We start from the raw sequence: 16,091 nt of genomic DNA on the forward strand, positions 1-16,091 counted from the left end.
GCGGGCCGACCTGCACACTGGCGCCACGTATTTTAATCAATAGCGAAAATTAAACACCACGGGAGATTACATTGCGTGGTTTGTGTGTAACTTCTTTCATCACTCCAATTAGAAAACAGTAAAAAAACTTACGTATTCAGCCCAAAATAACGGGAGCACGAGATTGGAGAACTTGTTGTAGGGGGGGCCGAAGCGGGTGAGGTCGTGGATGCGCAGGTTGCTCTGCATCCGCGCCACGGATCTGAACGGGGTGCCTGTCAGCTGCAATCAAGAGGATTTTTTTATACCACTTGTCGGTGAAATTCCGAAAATAATGTTACTTAAATAAAATGATTTACACGTCTCATGCTCGTAAATTTTGACATAATGATCGGATGTAAGCTAGCCAAAATTAGACTTTAAGGTATAGAGTAAAATGTTCGTCTATAAATATGTAAATAATAATTATATATATATATATTGTTTGGTTGGTTGTGTAGGTGCGAAACTGATGTAACAAACATACATACTTTCGCATTTTTATTATTAGTTGGAATGTCTATAAAAATATGTAAAATTAAGACGAAAATTAAATTGACAAATAATAATAATAAAGGTACAAACTACTTACTGGTTCGACAACAATGTAGGAATTGTGTTTAGTTCTGTCCGGCTCGAGGCCCGTCACGTACGTGTCTCGGGCCGGCTGCCCGTTGTAGAAGTGGGGGTAGGACACCACCATGGGGAAGTCTGGAATTACGTATAGACATGGTTAGTGTGGTTACACTATATATAATATAATTATATCTCACGTTGTTAAGTGAGATTAATTACTCGTATCAGGACACTTGCGCGAAATCATTTGTGCGAAAGACACATGCGCGAAAGACATTTGCGCTCAAAGACATTTGCGCGCCAATACACTTGCGCGCAAAGACACATGCGCGAAAGGCAAAAGAGTGGTTAAGGAATGACTTTCTACAGATAGAGATAGAAGAGAAATAAAAAGATTTAATTTAAAGGAATTTTAATTTATATATACATTTAGATCTACAAAATCAACACTCACTATAGTAACACTTGGAGCCGTCGCTCAACCCCTCTGGCAGCCCAGGAGTGGTGTCATAGCAGTCGCTGCCGTTGGTGACTCTACTGAACACGCTCTCCGACAGATTGTATCTGTATACTGGCACGTTGTCCACCACTAGCTTCCCTGAAACGACCATGTTTGACCACAACAATATGAATGTGGGATTGTTTGGCAAAATAAACAATGATATCTTAAAAAAAAATACTTTTATTTTTAGACCACACAACGGTCGCAGTAAAAACAAAATCGCCATAAGTGTTTTTTCTCGCTCTCTTTCATGTTTCCCTTTCTTACATCCGCTGCGTTCCGTTTTATACCAATTTCTATCCCACAAATCAAATCAAATCAAATCAAATCATTTATTCAGAAATTAGGCCTTCACAGGCACTTTTTCACGTCATAATCTAAATTAAATGATGTTTACCAAAGCTACAAACTACTAGCATTTCGGAACGACCACTGCTGAGAAGAAATGCCGAAAGAAACTCATTCAAACAGTGTTGGTCCCTATTATGCCAGAAGGGCTTACCATTTTTTATATATAAATTTATGTATAATTTTTTATCAGTAATATAACATGTAAGTACATAATAAAGTACATGGTCAAAAGGTATACTGAAACATATTATGATTGTGATCAAGTGCTGATGAAAGGAAAATATATATACTTATATATATATATATATATATATATATATATATATATATATATGTATAATTAACCAAACAAAAAAAAAACTTTTAATAAAAGATCGAGCTGACCAGTTCCCCCGGCAGCACCCGTTCACGAGTTGACGCGTGAGTCAGCCATCGCGAAGCTCAACCACAATAGAGGGAACCTCCCGACCCGATCCACGATGCCGCTACCGGTTTGACCATTTGAATGTGCATGACATACTCGATCTCCATAATCTAACATAATAGATACCTATGTTACTTTCAGACACTTGGAGATCACAAATCACGTATATGTTTTACAAGTAAATGTCAAAATATATGTAATAAACATGTCAAGAAAATATATAAATAATAATAAAAAAAATTAAAATCAAGTGTGAGAGGTGGAAGTTTTAGGAAGGGTCCAAGGTTTTTTATCATTTAAATAGTCGCTAATCGTGTAATAAGCATTAGCCATTAAAGCATTTTTAATATATGATTTAAATTTTGGCATTGGCAAGTTAATAGCCTCTACAGGGAGTTTATTGAACAATTTAACACTTTGACCCACGAAAGACCGCCTAACCTTTTTAAGTCGGAATATGTTCATACAAAGTTTATGCCTATTACGAATGACTACACTGTTAACATCGCTCAATGTTTTATACAGGTGTAAGTTAGATTTAACAAAAATAAGTACGTCGAAGATGTACTGAGATGCAACAGTCATAATATTTATCGATTTGAATAATTCTCGCAAGGAATCCCGTGGCTTAAGCCCATAAATAAAACGAATTGCTCGTTTCTGTAAAACAAAAATTTTTCCTATGTCAGCCGCATTACCCCATAACAATAATCCGTAGGACATTATGCTATGAAAGTAGCTGTAATACACGAGCCTAGCTGTTTCGATGTTTGTACACTGTCTGATCCTTCTCACTGCAAAAGCTGCCGAACTAAGTTTTTTGGCCGTGATTTCAATATGTTTATCCCACTTAAACTTACTATCCACAGTAATGCCCAAGAACTTGGCACTGTGTACCCATTCTAATACTTTACCATTAACTACTAAAGGAATATCAAGTTGGGGTGCGTTTGAAAGAGAGAACTTAATACACTTGGTCTTGTCTGTGTTTAAAGCCAGGTTATTAGTTGTAAACCATTCAAGCACAAGTGACATAATGTTGCTTACATTGTTATAATTTCTACTTTTTCTATCAACTTTAAACAGTAGTGACGTGTCGTCAGCAAATAAAAAAACATCACACAATTGTTGGGCAAGACAAGGAAGATCATTTATATAAACTAGAAATAGAAAAGGACCAATAATGGAGCCTTGAGGCACGCCCATGTGCACAGGAGCGCTGTTAGAGGCTGCTCTATTAATTTCTACTTTCTGAGTTCTATTGTCTAAGTAAGAAGATAGTACATCAAGGGCCGCTCCAGTGACACCATAGAATTTAAGCTTATTTTTCAGTATGTTGTGGTCGACACAGTCAAAAGCTTTTGAAAGGTCACAAAATACACCTATAACATCCTGTCCGGCTTCCCAAGCATCATTGATAATTCCAACTAGAGTGGCTGCTGCATCAGTAGTGGAACGACCTTTAGTGAAACCGAATTGACTATTGTGTAATATTTTGTTTATGTTAAAATAAGAAACTAATTGAGTTAAAATTAGCTTTTCAAAAATTTTACTTAATGCAGGTAGAATAGAAATGGGTCTGTAATTAGTGGGATCGTTTTTAGCGCCCTGTTTGAAAAGAGGTATAATTTTGCTGATTTTCATGAGGTCAGGGAAAACTCCATCTGAGATGCAATTATTGAATATAATAGTTAAGTGGGGAGCAATCAGATCAATAATAGTGCTAAGCACTGAGACAGATATACCCCACAGATCCTCTGTATTTTTCATGTTGAGTGCTTTGTAAGCAGATAATAATTCTTCAGGAGAAATATGTCTAAATCGGAAGGTAGATTTAGGATCTGAGGCATTTCTTTTTAATAAATCATCTGCAGCACTGGGACAAGACGAAAGGGAGCCCGTAATATTTTTAGAAATATTGGCAAAGAAGTTATTGAATTCGTTGGCCACTTCGTCATTTGAATTAATGGTTTTATCACCAATTTTTAAAGAAATATTGTTGTCGCGTGGGTTAAACTTGCCGGTTTCTTTATTAATGATTGACCAAGCTGTTTTGATTTTGTCATTAGAATTTTTTATTTTATAAGTTAAATATAAAGATTTTGCTGTTGAACATACCTTTTTAAAAGTTTTAGAGTAACGTTTAACATATGATATAAATTCCGCATTAAAATTATACTGTTTTTGACCATAAAGTTCATACAACTTGTTTCTGCTAATATAAATACCATTTGTAGCCCAATCGCAAAATTTAAGTTTCACTTTATTATTAAAGGTCTTAAGAGGAAAAGTTTTTTTGAATTCTGTTTCCACTGTATTAAAAATCTTATTATAATGTTCATTAGGATTTTTAGTTAAATCTAATTCAGGCAATTTCTTATTTATGGTTTCGCGAAAACGCATTTTGCGGTACTTAGTTAACGGCCTACGGATTACAGGAGCGGAGATAAGGTTAGACTCTTCGTTACGAATAAGTGACACTTGTTGGCCCAGGTGGTCAGACCCCAGACAGGCGAACAGCTTTCCTTCAGAAACAGTACAATCACAGAAAATATTATCTATACATTTGGCTGAGGTCGAGGTTATCCTAGTGGGTTCAAAGAATGTGTGCTTTAAATTAAATGAATCGAGCAAATTTTTAAAGCCATTGCTTTCAGAACATGAAATCAAAATGTCTATATTAAAATCACCACATAAAACTATGTGCTTATGGCTGGAGGTAACTCGCCTGAGGGCTTCCTCTAAAACATCTAAAAGAGTTTCATAACAGGCTGTAGGAGGTCTGTAAGCACAAATAATAATGTATTTATCCAACTCTACACAGGAAAGTTCTATTTTGCATTCAACTGACAACCGTACTATGTCTTTCCTTTCTTTATGCTTATAATTTCTATTAATTAAAATTAAGGACCCTCCGTGTTCAGAACTTTGTCTTAGGAATGTACTTCCTACTATATATTTATTTGGAAAAGCTAATTTAATTTCATTTTTTAAAAAATGTTCAGTAACACAAAAAATATCAACCTCTCTATGTTCCAAGAATAAACAAATTTCATTATATTTGCTAGTGAAACCCTGTATATTTTGATGAACAAGGTTTATAAAAGAAGGTTTCACCTCTGTCTTATTACCTAGTTTAAAACTAAATTATTAGTACTAGTACTAATATCTGGTGACTTCGTTATATTTGATATAACGGGTCTATAAATATTGTATGCTAAAAGTTTAGCAATAGTCGACTTATGTCTATGGGGCAGGTACACAGTGTTGTATAGTGAATGGCTCACATCAAATGACAGTCATGAATGTATAGTTTTATGTTTTTGACAATAAGTGCAACACTGCAAGTGTCACTTTATTATTACCGGACTTCCTGTGTTCCTTTTTCTACTTCCTTGACCACCATGCAATGCAATGGTTGCTATTGCTAGTTTATAATAATAATTCAATATATATATAATTAAATTGTTATGTACTAATAGTGAAGTTCCACTTGATTGTTAACCACAATAAACGTGAGGACTTTCATGCATCTGCTGTTTCAATCTCTGCTGGAGTGTACAGACCCCACTGGCGATTTACGCGTACCTCCTAACAGGTTGTGGACCCAGAATTAAGGAGCTAAATCTATTGACATCCGAGGTCTGTATATTTATTTCTGCGAGGTTTGAGACGAGGAGCAATCAGCGAATATGCCCGAGGTCAGTGGAACTGATATTCCGACGACACCGGCGATGTTTGGTGGTGCGGCTGCCATGGAGAAATTGGAGGGCCCCGCCAACTATCATAGCTGGAAATTTGCGTCCAAGATGTTATTGAAACTCGATGGTTTGTGGGACTTGATTGACAGACAAGGTGATGCTGAACTCATGGGCTCAGATGCTGCGCGCGACCAACGTGCGCTGGCTCGCCTGTGTCTTACTGTCAAGCCTTCTCTTTATCAGTATGTGCGCAATGCTACAACGGCGCGAGAAGCTTGGATGAAACTGGCGGAAGTATTTGAAGATCGTGGTTTGTTTAGGCGAGTGCTACTGTTGAGACAACTTCATCGTATTGAATACAAGGATTTTAACAATATGACAGATTATATTGAAAAAGTTATGTCTCTTGTGCACCAGTTGTCTGATATTGGTAAATCAATTGATGATGAAGAGATAGCTGAGATCCTGCTCTCTGGTCTACCGCAGGAATATGATTCTTTAGTGTCTAATCTGGAAACTTTGTGTATATCTTCGAAGCTGCAGAGTGAGCTTGTGCGTACAAGGCTTTTACAAGAAGCTCAGAGAAAAAATGGCAATTCTTCAAATGACAGTGCAGCTTTTATTGCGAAGAAACAAATTATTTGCAAGTATTGTGGCAAGTCCGGCCACATAAAGCCTAAGTGTTTCAAGTTTAAAAGGGAAAAGCTGCAGAAGCAGAAGAATAATGAGAACAATCATACTGCATTTTTCTCTCCCATATACATTGATAGTGGGTCATCAAATCATATGTGTAATAATAAAGACATGTTAACCAGTATTAAGGACACTAGTGCTCAGTTTATAAGTGTAGCCAATGACCAGCAAATGACAAGCACCTGTATGGGAGATTTAAACATTTTAATGAATAACAAACAGGTGAGAATCTTCAATAATGTTATGTATGTCCCCAGTCTCTCAGCAAATCTTTTATCTGTCTCTAAATTATGTCAAGATGGTTATACTGTTCACTTTAGTAAAAATGGCTGTTTTTTATATGACAAAGAATGTGAAACTTCTGGCAATTATTTATGTCAAGCGACTTGCACTAATGGCATTTATAAATTGGATGGTTATATGTGTGTAGGTAACTCGCTCAATATGATGCACTCTTTGCTTCTGCATGATAGGCAAAAGTCACCGAGTGCTGCTGTCGCTGTTTCTGGAACATCCAACATGGATATATGGCATCAACGTCTTGGACATTTAAATATGTCAGGTATGTGTAGGTTAAGAAAGCATGCATGTGGTGTATTGTTTCAGAATGAAAATGCTGAATACAAATGTGAGTCTTGCATTAAGGGGAAGCTAACGGCCGAGCCTTACCTTGTTGCAAGTACAAGCAAAACAACACAGCCCTTGCAGCTGATACACAGTGACATGTGTGGACCGATGCCAGAGACAAGCTGGGGTGGAGCAAGTTACCTGGTCACCTTCACCGATGACTTCTCTAGAAAGAGCTTCGGATACCTTATGAAAAACAAATCGCAGGTATTTGATTTTTTTAAACAATTTAAAGCCTTAGTTGAAAAACAGCTCAATTTGCCTATTAAGTGCCTACGTACTGATAATGGTGGTGAATATTGCAATTCCTCTTTCAATCTTTATTTAAAACAGGAAGGAATTATTCACCAAACTACTGTTCCTTATTCACCTGCACAAAATGGAGTTTCTGAACGACTGAACAGAACTCTCTTTGAGAAAGTGCGTTGCATGTTGCAGCATTCTGGCCTCTGTAAGCGTTTTTGGGGTGAAGCTGTAATGACAGCATTATATTTGAAAAATAGGTCACCCACAAGTGCTTTATCAGGGCAAATTCCAGAGGAAGTTTGGTCTGGATCCAAGGTTGATCTCAGCCACCTAAGGGTTTTTGGTTGCACTGCTTTTTCTCTCGTTCCTGGAGATAAACGCACTAAGTTAGATGCTAAGGGGAAGGAATTTATTTTTGTAGGTTATAGTGAAAGACGAAGGGTTATCGGTTGGCTGATCCCTCATGTCCTACAAAAATTACTATTTCACGTAGTGTGGCATTTATAGAAAATAAATTTCATAATTCTGTTGTCAAATCAGCCAATAGCAACCAGGAAGTGAAAATAAATTATTATAATTTTGACTGTGATACTAATTTAATACCAAACTGTGATAGTAATAATGAATTAAGTCAAAATAATGAAATTAATGACAATAATTTGAATTGCAATGATTTTAATATAATTAATGAAGAAATTAATCGTGAGAATTTATCTAATAGTGGTTCAATGTATTTTTCAGATGAGGACAACTCGACGGGATGTGAGCAAGAGTCCAACTCGACTGGGTTGTCTGCAGGCGACTTGGACGATGAGTCCTTGAGTCCGCCGTGCGAGACTACAGTTCGAGAGGTGACCGCGACTAGTCCTGTGACCGTCGCTTCACACTCTGGGCGTCCTGTACGCTCTACCCGTAATGTAAAGCCTAAATGGTTTTTGGATTATGACATGGATCCCAACTGTGACGTAAGTCTTTTAGTATATGAGAATCCTTTTGCTGATGAACCACGTTCTTACGAGGAGGCGATAAATTCTGCATTTAGTAAGCAGTGGCGAGACGCTATGCAAAGTGAGTACGACGCACTTGTTGCTAACAATGTATGGGAGTTAGTAGATAGACCCGAGAATATAAATGTTGTTAAGTGCAAGTGGGTTTTTAAAGTTAAATATGATGCGTCAGGTAAATTTGATCGTTTTAAAGCGCGATTAGTTGCTAGAGGTTTTACGCAACGTGAAGGCGTAGATTATAATGATACCTTTTCACCTGTGGTGCGCCACTCTACAATGCGAATACTATTTTCTATAGCTAATCAATTTAATTTAAATATAGATCATCTAGATGTCGCCACAGCATTTTTAAATGGCGATCTAAATGAAACTATTTATATGGAACAGCCAGTAGGTATTTGTGATAAATATCCTAATAAAGTTTGTTTGTTAAAGAAAAGCATTTATGGCCTTAAACAGGCAAGTCGAATGTGGAACTGTAAAATACATATGCTGTTGTGTAATCATAATTTCATACAGTCAAAATGTGAACCATGTGTTTATGTAAAAAGTACTGGTAATGATATTGTTATAATTGCTTTGTATGTTGATGATTTTTATGTATTTTACAGCCAAAGCAGCTCCATTAAGCAAGATTTGATTTCAGTTCTTGAAAAAGAATTTAATGTAAAGAACTTAGGTACATTGCAGAGCTGTCTAGGTATAAATGTCACTAGGGATAGAGTTAAAGGTATTTTAAAACTTGACCAAAGTGAGTACATTCGTAAATTGCTAATTAAATTTGGAATGCAAACTTGTAAGACTGTTTCTACACCCATGGAGGTTAACTGTAAACTGTTGAAATCTGAGAATAATGTTAGTTTACAGGATGATGTTTACAACTATCGTCAGCTGCTTGGTTGCTTGATGTATCTGTCTGTTTGTACACGTCCAGATATATCATATGCATGTAGTCAGCTTAGTCAGTTTAATAACTGTTTCGATAGGACACATTGGTTAGCAGCTAAACGTATTCTGCGTTATTTGGCAGGTACAATTCATTACTGTTTATGTTTTCATAAAAGTAGGAATTGGTGTTTGAGAGCCTATACTGATGCAGACTGGGCCAATGATGTAACTGATAGAAAATCGTATACTGGCTTTGTTATCAAACTGGGAAATGATACAGTTAACTGGGAGTCTAGAAAGCAAAGATGTGTAGCGTTATCTAGCACCGAAGCGGAGTATTTAGCTATTAGTGATGTGTGTAAAGACATTTCATTTATTAAAAATTTGCTTTCAGAGATCTTACCTAGACAGAATAAAGAAATTAATTGTGTTATTTATAATGATAGCCAAAGTGCGCAAAAGTTATTAGAAACTAAAGAATATTGTCATAAGCGCACGAAACATATAGACCTAAGATATCATTATGTAAAGGATCTTATCAATAAAGATGTAATATGTGTAAAATATTTACCTACTGAGCATATGCTTGCTGATGTGTTGACAAAACCTTTAAGTAAATGCAAGCATGAGAAATTTATAAAGGCTTTAAGTGTTAATTAGATATTTTGTTTGACATTATAAATGTTTTTGTTATATGCATGTGACTAATTGTTCTTTATTGTGTATATCAATGTGGTTTTGAGTGTAGTGTTCAAGCAAAATGTATGTAGAGCATGAAAATATTGTTATGTGTAGAGCCTTAAATGTTAAAATGTTGAGTCAAAGTAGAGTTTCTTTTTATCGTTCTCTTATTTTAACATTTGATATGATCCAAGGGGAAGTGTTGTATAGTGAATGGCTCACATCAAATGACAGTCATGAATGTATAGTTTTATGTTTTTGACAATAAGTGCAACACTGCAAGTGTCACTTTATTATTACCGGACTTCCTGTGTTCCTTTTTCTACTTCCTTGACCACCATGCAATGCAATGGTTGCTATTGCTAGTTTATAATAATAATTCAATATATATATAATTAAATTGTTATGTACTAATAGTGAAGTTCCACTTGATTGTTAACCACAATAAACGTGAGGACTTTCATGCATCTGCTGTTTCAATCTCTGCTGGAGTGTACAGACCCCACTGGCGATTTACGCGTATCTCCTAACACACAGTACCATTGTTGTAAAAGCAGTTATTAATATATTTATTTAAATCTAAAATATAAATATTTTTTAAATCCCAAGTGAGGTTATATAAACATGTATTCAATGTATGGATATACTTGTTGTTAGAATAATTTTTAATATATGGGAAGAGAACTAAAATTATTTGGCCAACACCCGATTTTTCAATTTCTGCCAGAACATTTTTACAGTTTAATAAATCTCCACGAGAGACATTCTTACTATTGCCTATGGCTACTATAAGAGTAGTGTTGTGATCATATTTCTCATTCTTTATCTTGGACATTATTTGTGAAATGTGTAATCCTGGCATACAAATATTGCATGTGTTCTGTGTAGTATAATTCGAAAGCAAGGGACCCAGGTTAGCACCCAATTCATCAGAGTAGATTACAGTTCTTTGGGTCTCACAGTCAGTAGAGCCTGACCTAACCAAAGTACTAGTGGTGCTGTTGATTGTCGAAGAATTCAGTTGTGAAGTCCCCGGAGATACCTGTAAAGGGGGCAAAGTCTCCAGGGGCAACACAACCTTTGTCAAGGCTGTAGCCGCTGCACAAGCAGCATTGTCAGGGGAGAATGCCACCATGTTTTGGATTTCCTCGCCTGAACTACAACTACACATTTTTTTTTCCTCATTTAGCTTTTTAAGTGCTTGAGTAAATTCACACATGAATAATCATAATTTAAATTTATTTAAAAAGCACCAACTAAACTACTAGTTAGATGACACTAGATGACATTGGCACAGGACAGTTTAAAGTGGCGCGAAAAAGTGACGCCTGTGGGTTTTTTTTTAAGTGTCATGGCTCCATCGTTCGCCAAAACGATGATTTTGCCAACGTCAAGGTAGATATTGACACGGATTATAATATGATGTAGTCTGAAAATGATGACGACTACACACGTACTGTCAAAATACAGCGGCATCAGCTTGCAAACAGTCTTCCTCCAGTAGAGCAGCACGTCGCTCGTGGAGAGTCTCTGGTGGTACATCACGCCTTCCGACGAGCCGGCGATGCGGTCTGGACACACCTGCAGACGCAAAAGATACGTCGATTTATTCGACAAATTTGCTAATATATATATTTTTAATAATAATGATTATTGGTGAAATAAGTTTACAATAAATGATGTTGTTGTGTGAATCTCCTTTTAAGAAGGATGTGCTTGTACCAGGAGATATGCTTCATAATACTCACGTTAGGATCATAACCAGGTAACTGCGGTTCGCCCCGGAACCTGTCAATCTGGAAGAACTCCTCGTGACCCCACTGCGCGCCCACCTTCACTGTCACCTCGTCTGTGAAGTCTGCGTAGATCTGTAGAGAATAATTACTTTTCAATAACCTGTTTTATGTGTCCCTCCGCTGGATAAAGACCTTGGAAGGATGATAATAATATAGCGAGTTAGAGGCTTTTGACTCCCTTGGGTATTTGCTATTTTATTACGACGGCCCTCAAGCCAGTCCCTAAAATACTAACCAATTTTTTTTGGTACTACTGGTACTAGCCCAGTAGCAAGTTATCAGGAAGACATGAATTGGACATTTATATTTTTTATTAAATGAGAACAAATTCAAAAAATAAGCATTAAAAAAATATATATTTATTTAACTGGTTGGCTCATAATGAGATGGATGAGCTTACTTTCCTGAGCAGTTTCTGAAAACGGGGCTCCAGTTTAGTAATTTCGCCATTCTTATTTCTTTCTCCTGGGACCCCTGGGATAACGCCGCGACGCGCCAGGGCGCTGCAACGCACAGATAGGGTAGCCCGAAGCTATGTATATATTGCATGTATTTTTCTTTTCAATAATTCAGTACTTTATGTGCATGGCAAAAAAGACAAGACGTGCAAGATGACCGCAAGCAACTATATGTTAGCTAATGAAAACTACTCATGCGGCACTAGTAGGATTTGAACTTGGAACCTTTCGATCTCAGGCGGGAGTCATACCATTGCATCACAACCGCTTCTTATGCCGGCTGCACATCGCCAACTCAGATAGATGTCTACGCGAATGCACGAACATTACGTAGTTCGTAGCTTTTATTTACCACTACGAATGAAAAATCACATGGCGAATCCGCCAAAGTTTGGCGAAATTAGCATTATGATGACAGATAGATACCCTGGCCAGCATGCCCATATTGTTTACAGGCACCAATCCAGGGGCGAGGTTCTTCGAAGTGTCCAGGATGCTCTCCCGGTACTCCCACAGGTACTGGTAGACTGTCTTCTTGGTGAACACCTCGCTTTGATGAGAGGACGCCAGCAGACGGAACCCAGTTAGAACGAAGTAATTGGCTGAGTGGAGATACGAGGATATACCCTGTATTGAAAAGTTTTGAATGTATGTAATTATTGCTCTAGCTATTTTACTAGCGCAAAAGCATATGCGTATATATATGCTGCCAGGCAACTGTCTGACCCTTGAATTATTTAAACTGAAAATCCATGCATAGTGCTGGCGATTAAACTTAATCCCCAGCACTATGCATGGATTTTCAGTTTAAATGATAATTAAATATTAATTTATTTCACCGTGTAGTCAACGTCGCTCAGACAAGCTACTCCTAGTACAGTAAGCTGCAAAAGTCCATATAGAATGAACAAAAAGTATCGTATGCAGCGGTCACGTTCGGTCGCGTTCACTCACACATCTACACAAGTAAACAAATAAACTAAAAGTTGATATTTTAATTAACCAAGTAACATATAATAAACAAAACAGCAGCCTGACAACCGTCTCCATATTTTGTAGAAATATATTGAGCTTGCTTGAGCTATGCTTGAGCCTTATGTCTTCTGTGTTAAGATTGATATTCATTTGTTCTAGTTTATGTCGAAGTTGCGCTCACGCCAGTGCACGCCAATTAAGCTATGTATGGACTTTTGCAGCTTACTGTACATACAAATACTACATTTCTACACAACAAATTGTCTAAAAATATACGAAGTGCTAATAGTGTTAATACTTTTGCTCCAATTTCTTATTGACAAAGCATATTATTCGATCAATTAATACCTTAATGACAAGACTAAGTAATTAATTAATTTACTAATAGAAAATTTTATTTCCATAATTGATATTTATATTATACTTGTAATATTATTATTATTATATATTGTTTTATATAACGTAATAAATGTAATGACACAAAGCTATTTGATAAATGTTGTATGCCTTATGGCGGAACATAAAGAAAATCGTTCTTGTATTTATATCGTTCAAGAAATAAATGAATTTGAAATACCTAACACTTTTAAAATAATTAACCCCTATCCACACTATGGGTAGTATGTAAGATATCTTTACTTTGTTTTAAGTTATTGCAACGCGTGCACGTGTATAACTAAAACAGATCGTAAAAAATAATGTTTCATTATTAAATATAACATCTTGTGTGTTACATATACACATTAATACAATGTACATACGAATAAATTTTTATGGTTGGAATTATGAAGATCGCAGCCTTTTTGACACCAATCTTACCTATAATAAAGCTTTAAGTGGTCTGTGTCTGTCTGTATATAGGAGATATTAACGAAAAAAAAATGGGGGCTTTGTGGGACCAATATAGAAGCCAAAATAATTTTTTAAAGCACTATTTGTGTCTGTCTGTATGTTTGTTCGCGAATCACTCAAAAACTACTTGATGAAATTTGATGCGGTTTCATCGCGACACGTTGTTTGGAACCCGAAATATCGATAGTAATAAGTTACGAGCGGACTCGAATTAAACGCGGGCGAAGTTGAGAGTAAAAGCTAGTAAAAAACAAATAGTAAAATGGTAATTATTAAAGTATACAAAAGTAATTTTCTTAACCCTGACACTTCTTGCGATCTTAAGTACTTCGGCAATTAAATAACAGCTATGGAGTCCGTGTTTTACTAAATTATTATGCATTTAGCCTCTTTTCGATCATAATAATTAAGGTATTTATAAGCAAAATAATAATATTTAAATAAACTCAATTATCGTAAAAACCTACAATTTTGAAACAAACAAATTTTATTACGAAGTCATCAGCGTAAACGCAATATTTCAGGCAGCTGTCGAACAAACACCGCTTTTTTCGCCAAGATATTACTCAATCGTGACGTCACGTTGGAGTATCATTTACGAGTAGTATGGAGCGTTTGGACAAGTCCAAAAATGTGTGATTTTATTTTTGTCATATCTTTGAAAGCATTGTCATTATCACAGTGTTTTTTCACCAGTATTTCTAATAATATAAGGGCCTTTGAATCATCAAAATAATCTACCGTATTATTGAAAAAAGAAATTGATTAATTATTCTTAATTATTCTAGTCTTGGTCATTTGAATATAGAATTTTTCATTCGTAACTATAACTATCACTATCACTACATAGTATAAAACAAAGTTGCTTCCCGCTGTCTGTCCTTATGTATGCTTAGATCTTTAAAAATACGCAACGGATTTTGATCTTTTAAATAGATAGAGTGATTCGAGAGGAAGGTTTATGTGTATAACTTATTACGGTTTTACCCGAGCAAAGCCGGGACGGACAAGTTCATAAGTGATAAAAATGTGGTGTGGTGTAAACAGAGAGTTTTAAAATTACATAAAGCGATAAATTTTAGTCAGAACATACCAACAGAGCGAGGTTGGGCACCACGAGCGTCGAGTTTAGGTCTATGCTGTTCTGGTCTGGAAGGTAGATGGGGTATCGCTTCGCTGTGTACGTCATTGTACTGTTCTCGTTAAACTGTATGTTTGAATGGAGCAACTTTTCTCTGGAACAAATAGAATAGAATATTTATATTTGCTTTCAAGCGGTGGTGGTGGTTAAGATCGTCCGCCTGTGATCGAAAGGTCGTAGGTTCGAATCCTACTCGTACCACATGAGTTACCAATCTGACTCATATATAGCAGTTTTCATAGACCACCACTTGCTCCCAGTGAAAGAAAGCACCCTGAGGAAACCTGCGTACAGGTTGATTATTAACTTATGTGTGAAATGGAGAAGGCAATGGCAAAATACTCCATTAATAGTGCCAAGAAAGTTGTTGTGTGTGTTTCATTCCACGTAATGATCACGACCATCAGCCATGAGGATATACGACTATGAAGAAGAATAAGTATATAAACAAAACATAACAATTAACTAAAACATAAGTATGGAACACTTCCTCAAACAAAAAAATTCTCACGTGTTTTATGAGGCAAAACATACAGGCGCAATTCTTTAGCCGCACATAAACGCCTTCTCAATCCACATCTTTATCAATTTCTTTTATATCTTAGTGAAAAATAAAAAAATATCTTGACAGATTATCACATTATAGACTAATAGGTAAAGAATTTTTGTAGAAAGTATTTTTTTCTACTAGCTTTTACACGCGGCTCCGCCAGCGTCATTTCCCACGAGAAGATTTATTTTTACGCGATGAAACCCTATGGATTTATTTTTACGCGATGGTACCCTATGTTCTTCTCCATACTTCAAACTATATGTGTGCAAATTTCAAGAAGACTGGTTAAGCAGGTAAAGCGTGAAGAGGTAACAAACAAACTTACTTTCGATTTTATAATATTAGGATAAGTATAAAACAATATATAACAACGTAGTACAGTTTTCGATTTACATAACTGTGACTACATTGTATAATGGAAAACTATAATAATTTCAAATAAAATTCAAAATAATATCTTGACAAATTAAAATTTATCAAGATATTTTTTTTTTACTTTTTCACTAAAAAACTGATGAAAATATGATTGTGTAGATAGTGGCTAACAACAACGTGGCCGGACTGTTATGTTAGTTCCATATACTCGTATTGGAAGGGATGTC

General features: G+C 36.0%; 1 protein-coding gene across 1 annotated transcript in view; it reads right to left on the reverse strand.

Annotated features, from left to right (window-relative positions):
* Positions 1-16,091, reverse strand: part of LOC128681882 (scavenger receptor class B member 1-like) — a 47,171-nt gene that overhangs the window by 1,360 nt on the left and 29,720 nt on the right. Inside the window, exons 5-11 of the mRNA XM_053766167.2 lie at positions 14,889-15,030; positions 12,395-12,595; positions 11,463-11,582; positions 11,172-11,295; positions 1,049-1,192; positions 611-729; positions 133-261 (exon numbers count right to left, since the gene is read on the reverse strand). Coding sequence (XP_053622142.1) covers positions 133-261; positions 611-729; positions 1,049-1,192; positions 11,172-11,295; positions 11,463-11,582; positions 12,395-12,595; positions 14,889-15,030 — 979 coding nt within the window. The remainder of the gene's footprint in view (positions 1-132; positions 262-610; positions 730-1,048; positions 1,193-11,171; positions 11,296-11,462; positions 11,583-12,394; positions 12,596-14,888; positions 15,031-16,091) is intronic.

This window comes from Plodia interpunctella, chromosome 28 (assembly GCF_027563975.2).
Source record: "Plodia interpunctella isolate USDA-ARS_2022_Savannah chromosome 28, ilPloInte3.2, whole genome shotgun sequence".
NCBI classification, from domain to species: Eukaryota; Metazoa; Arthropoda; class Insecta; order Lepidoptera; family Pyralidae; genus Plodia; species Plodia interpunctella.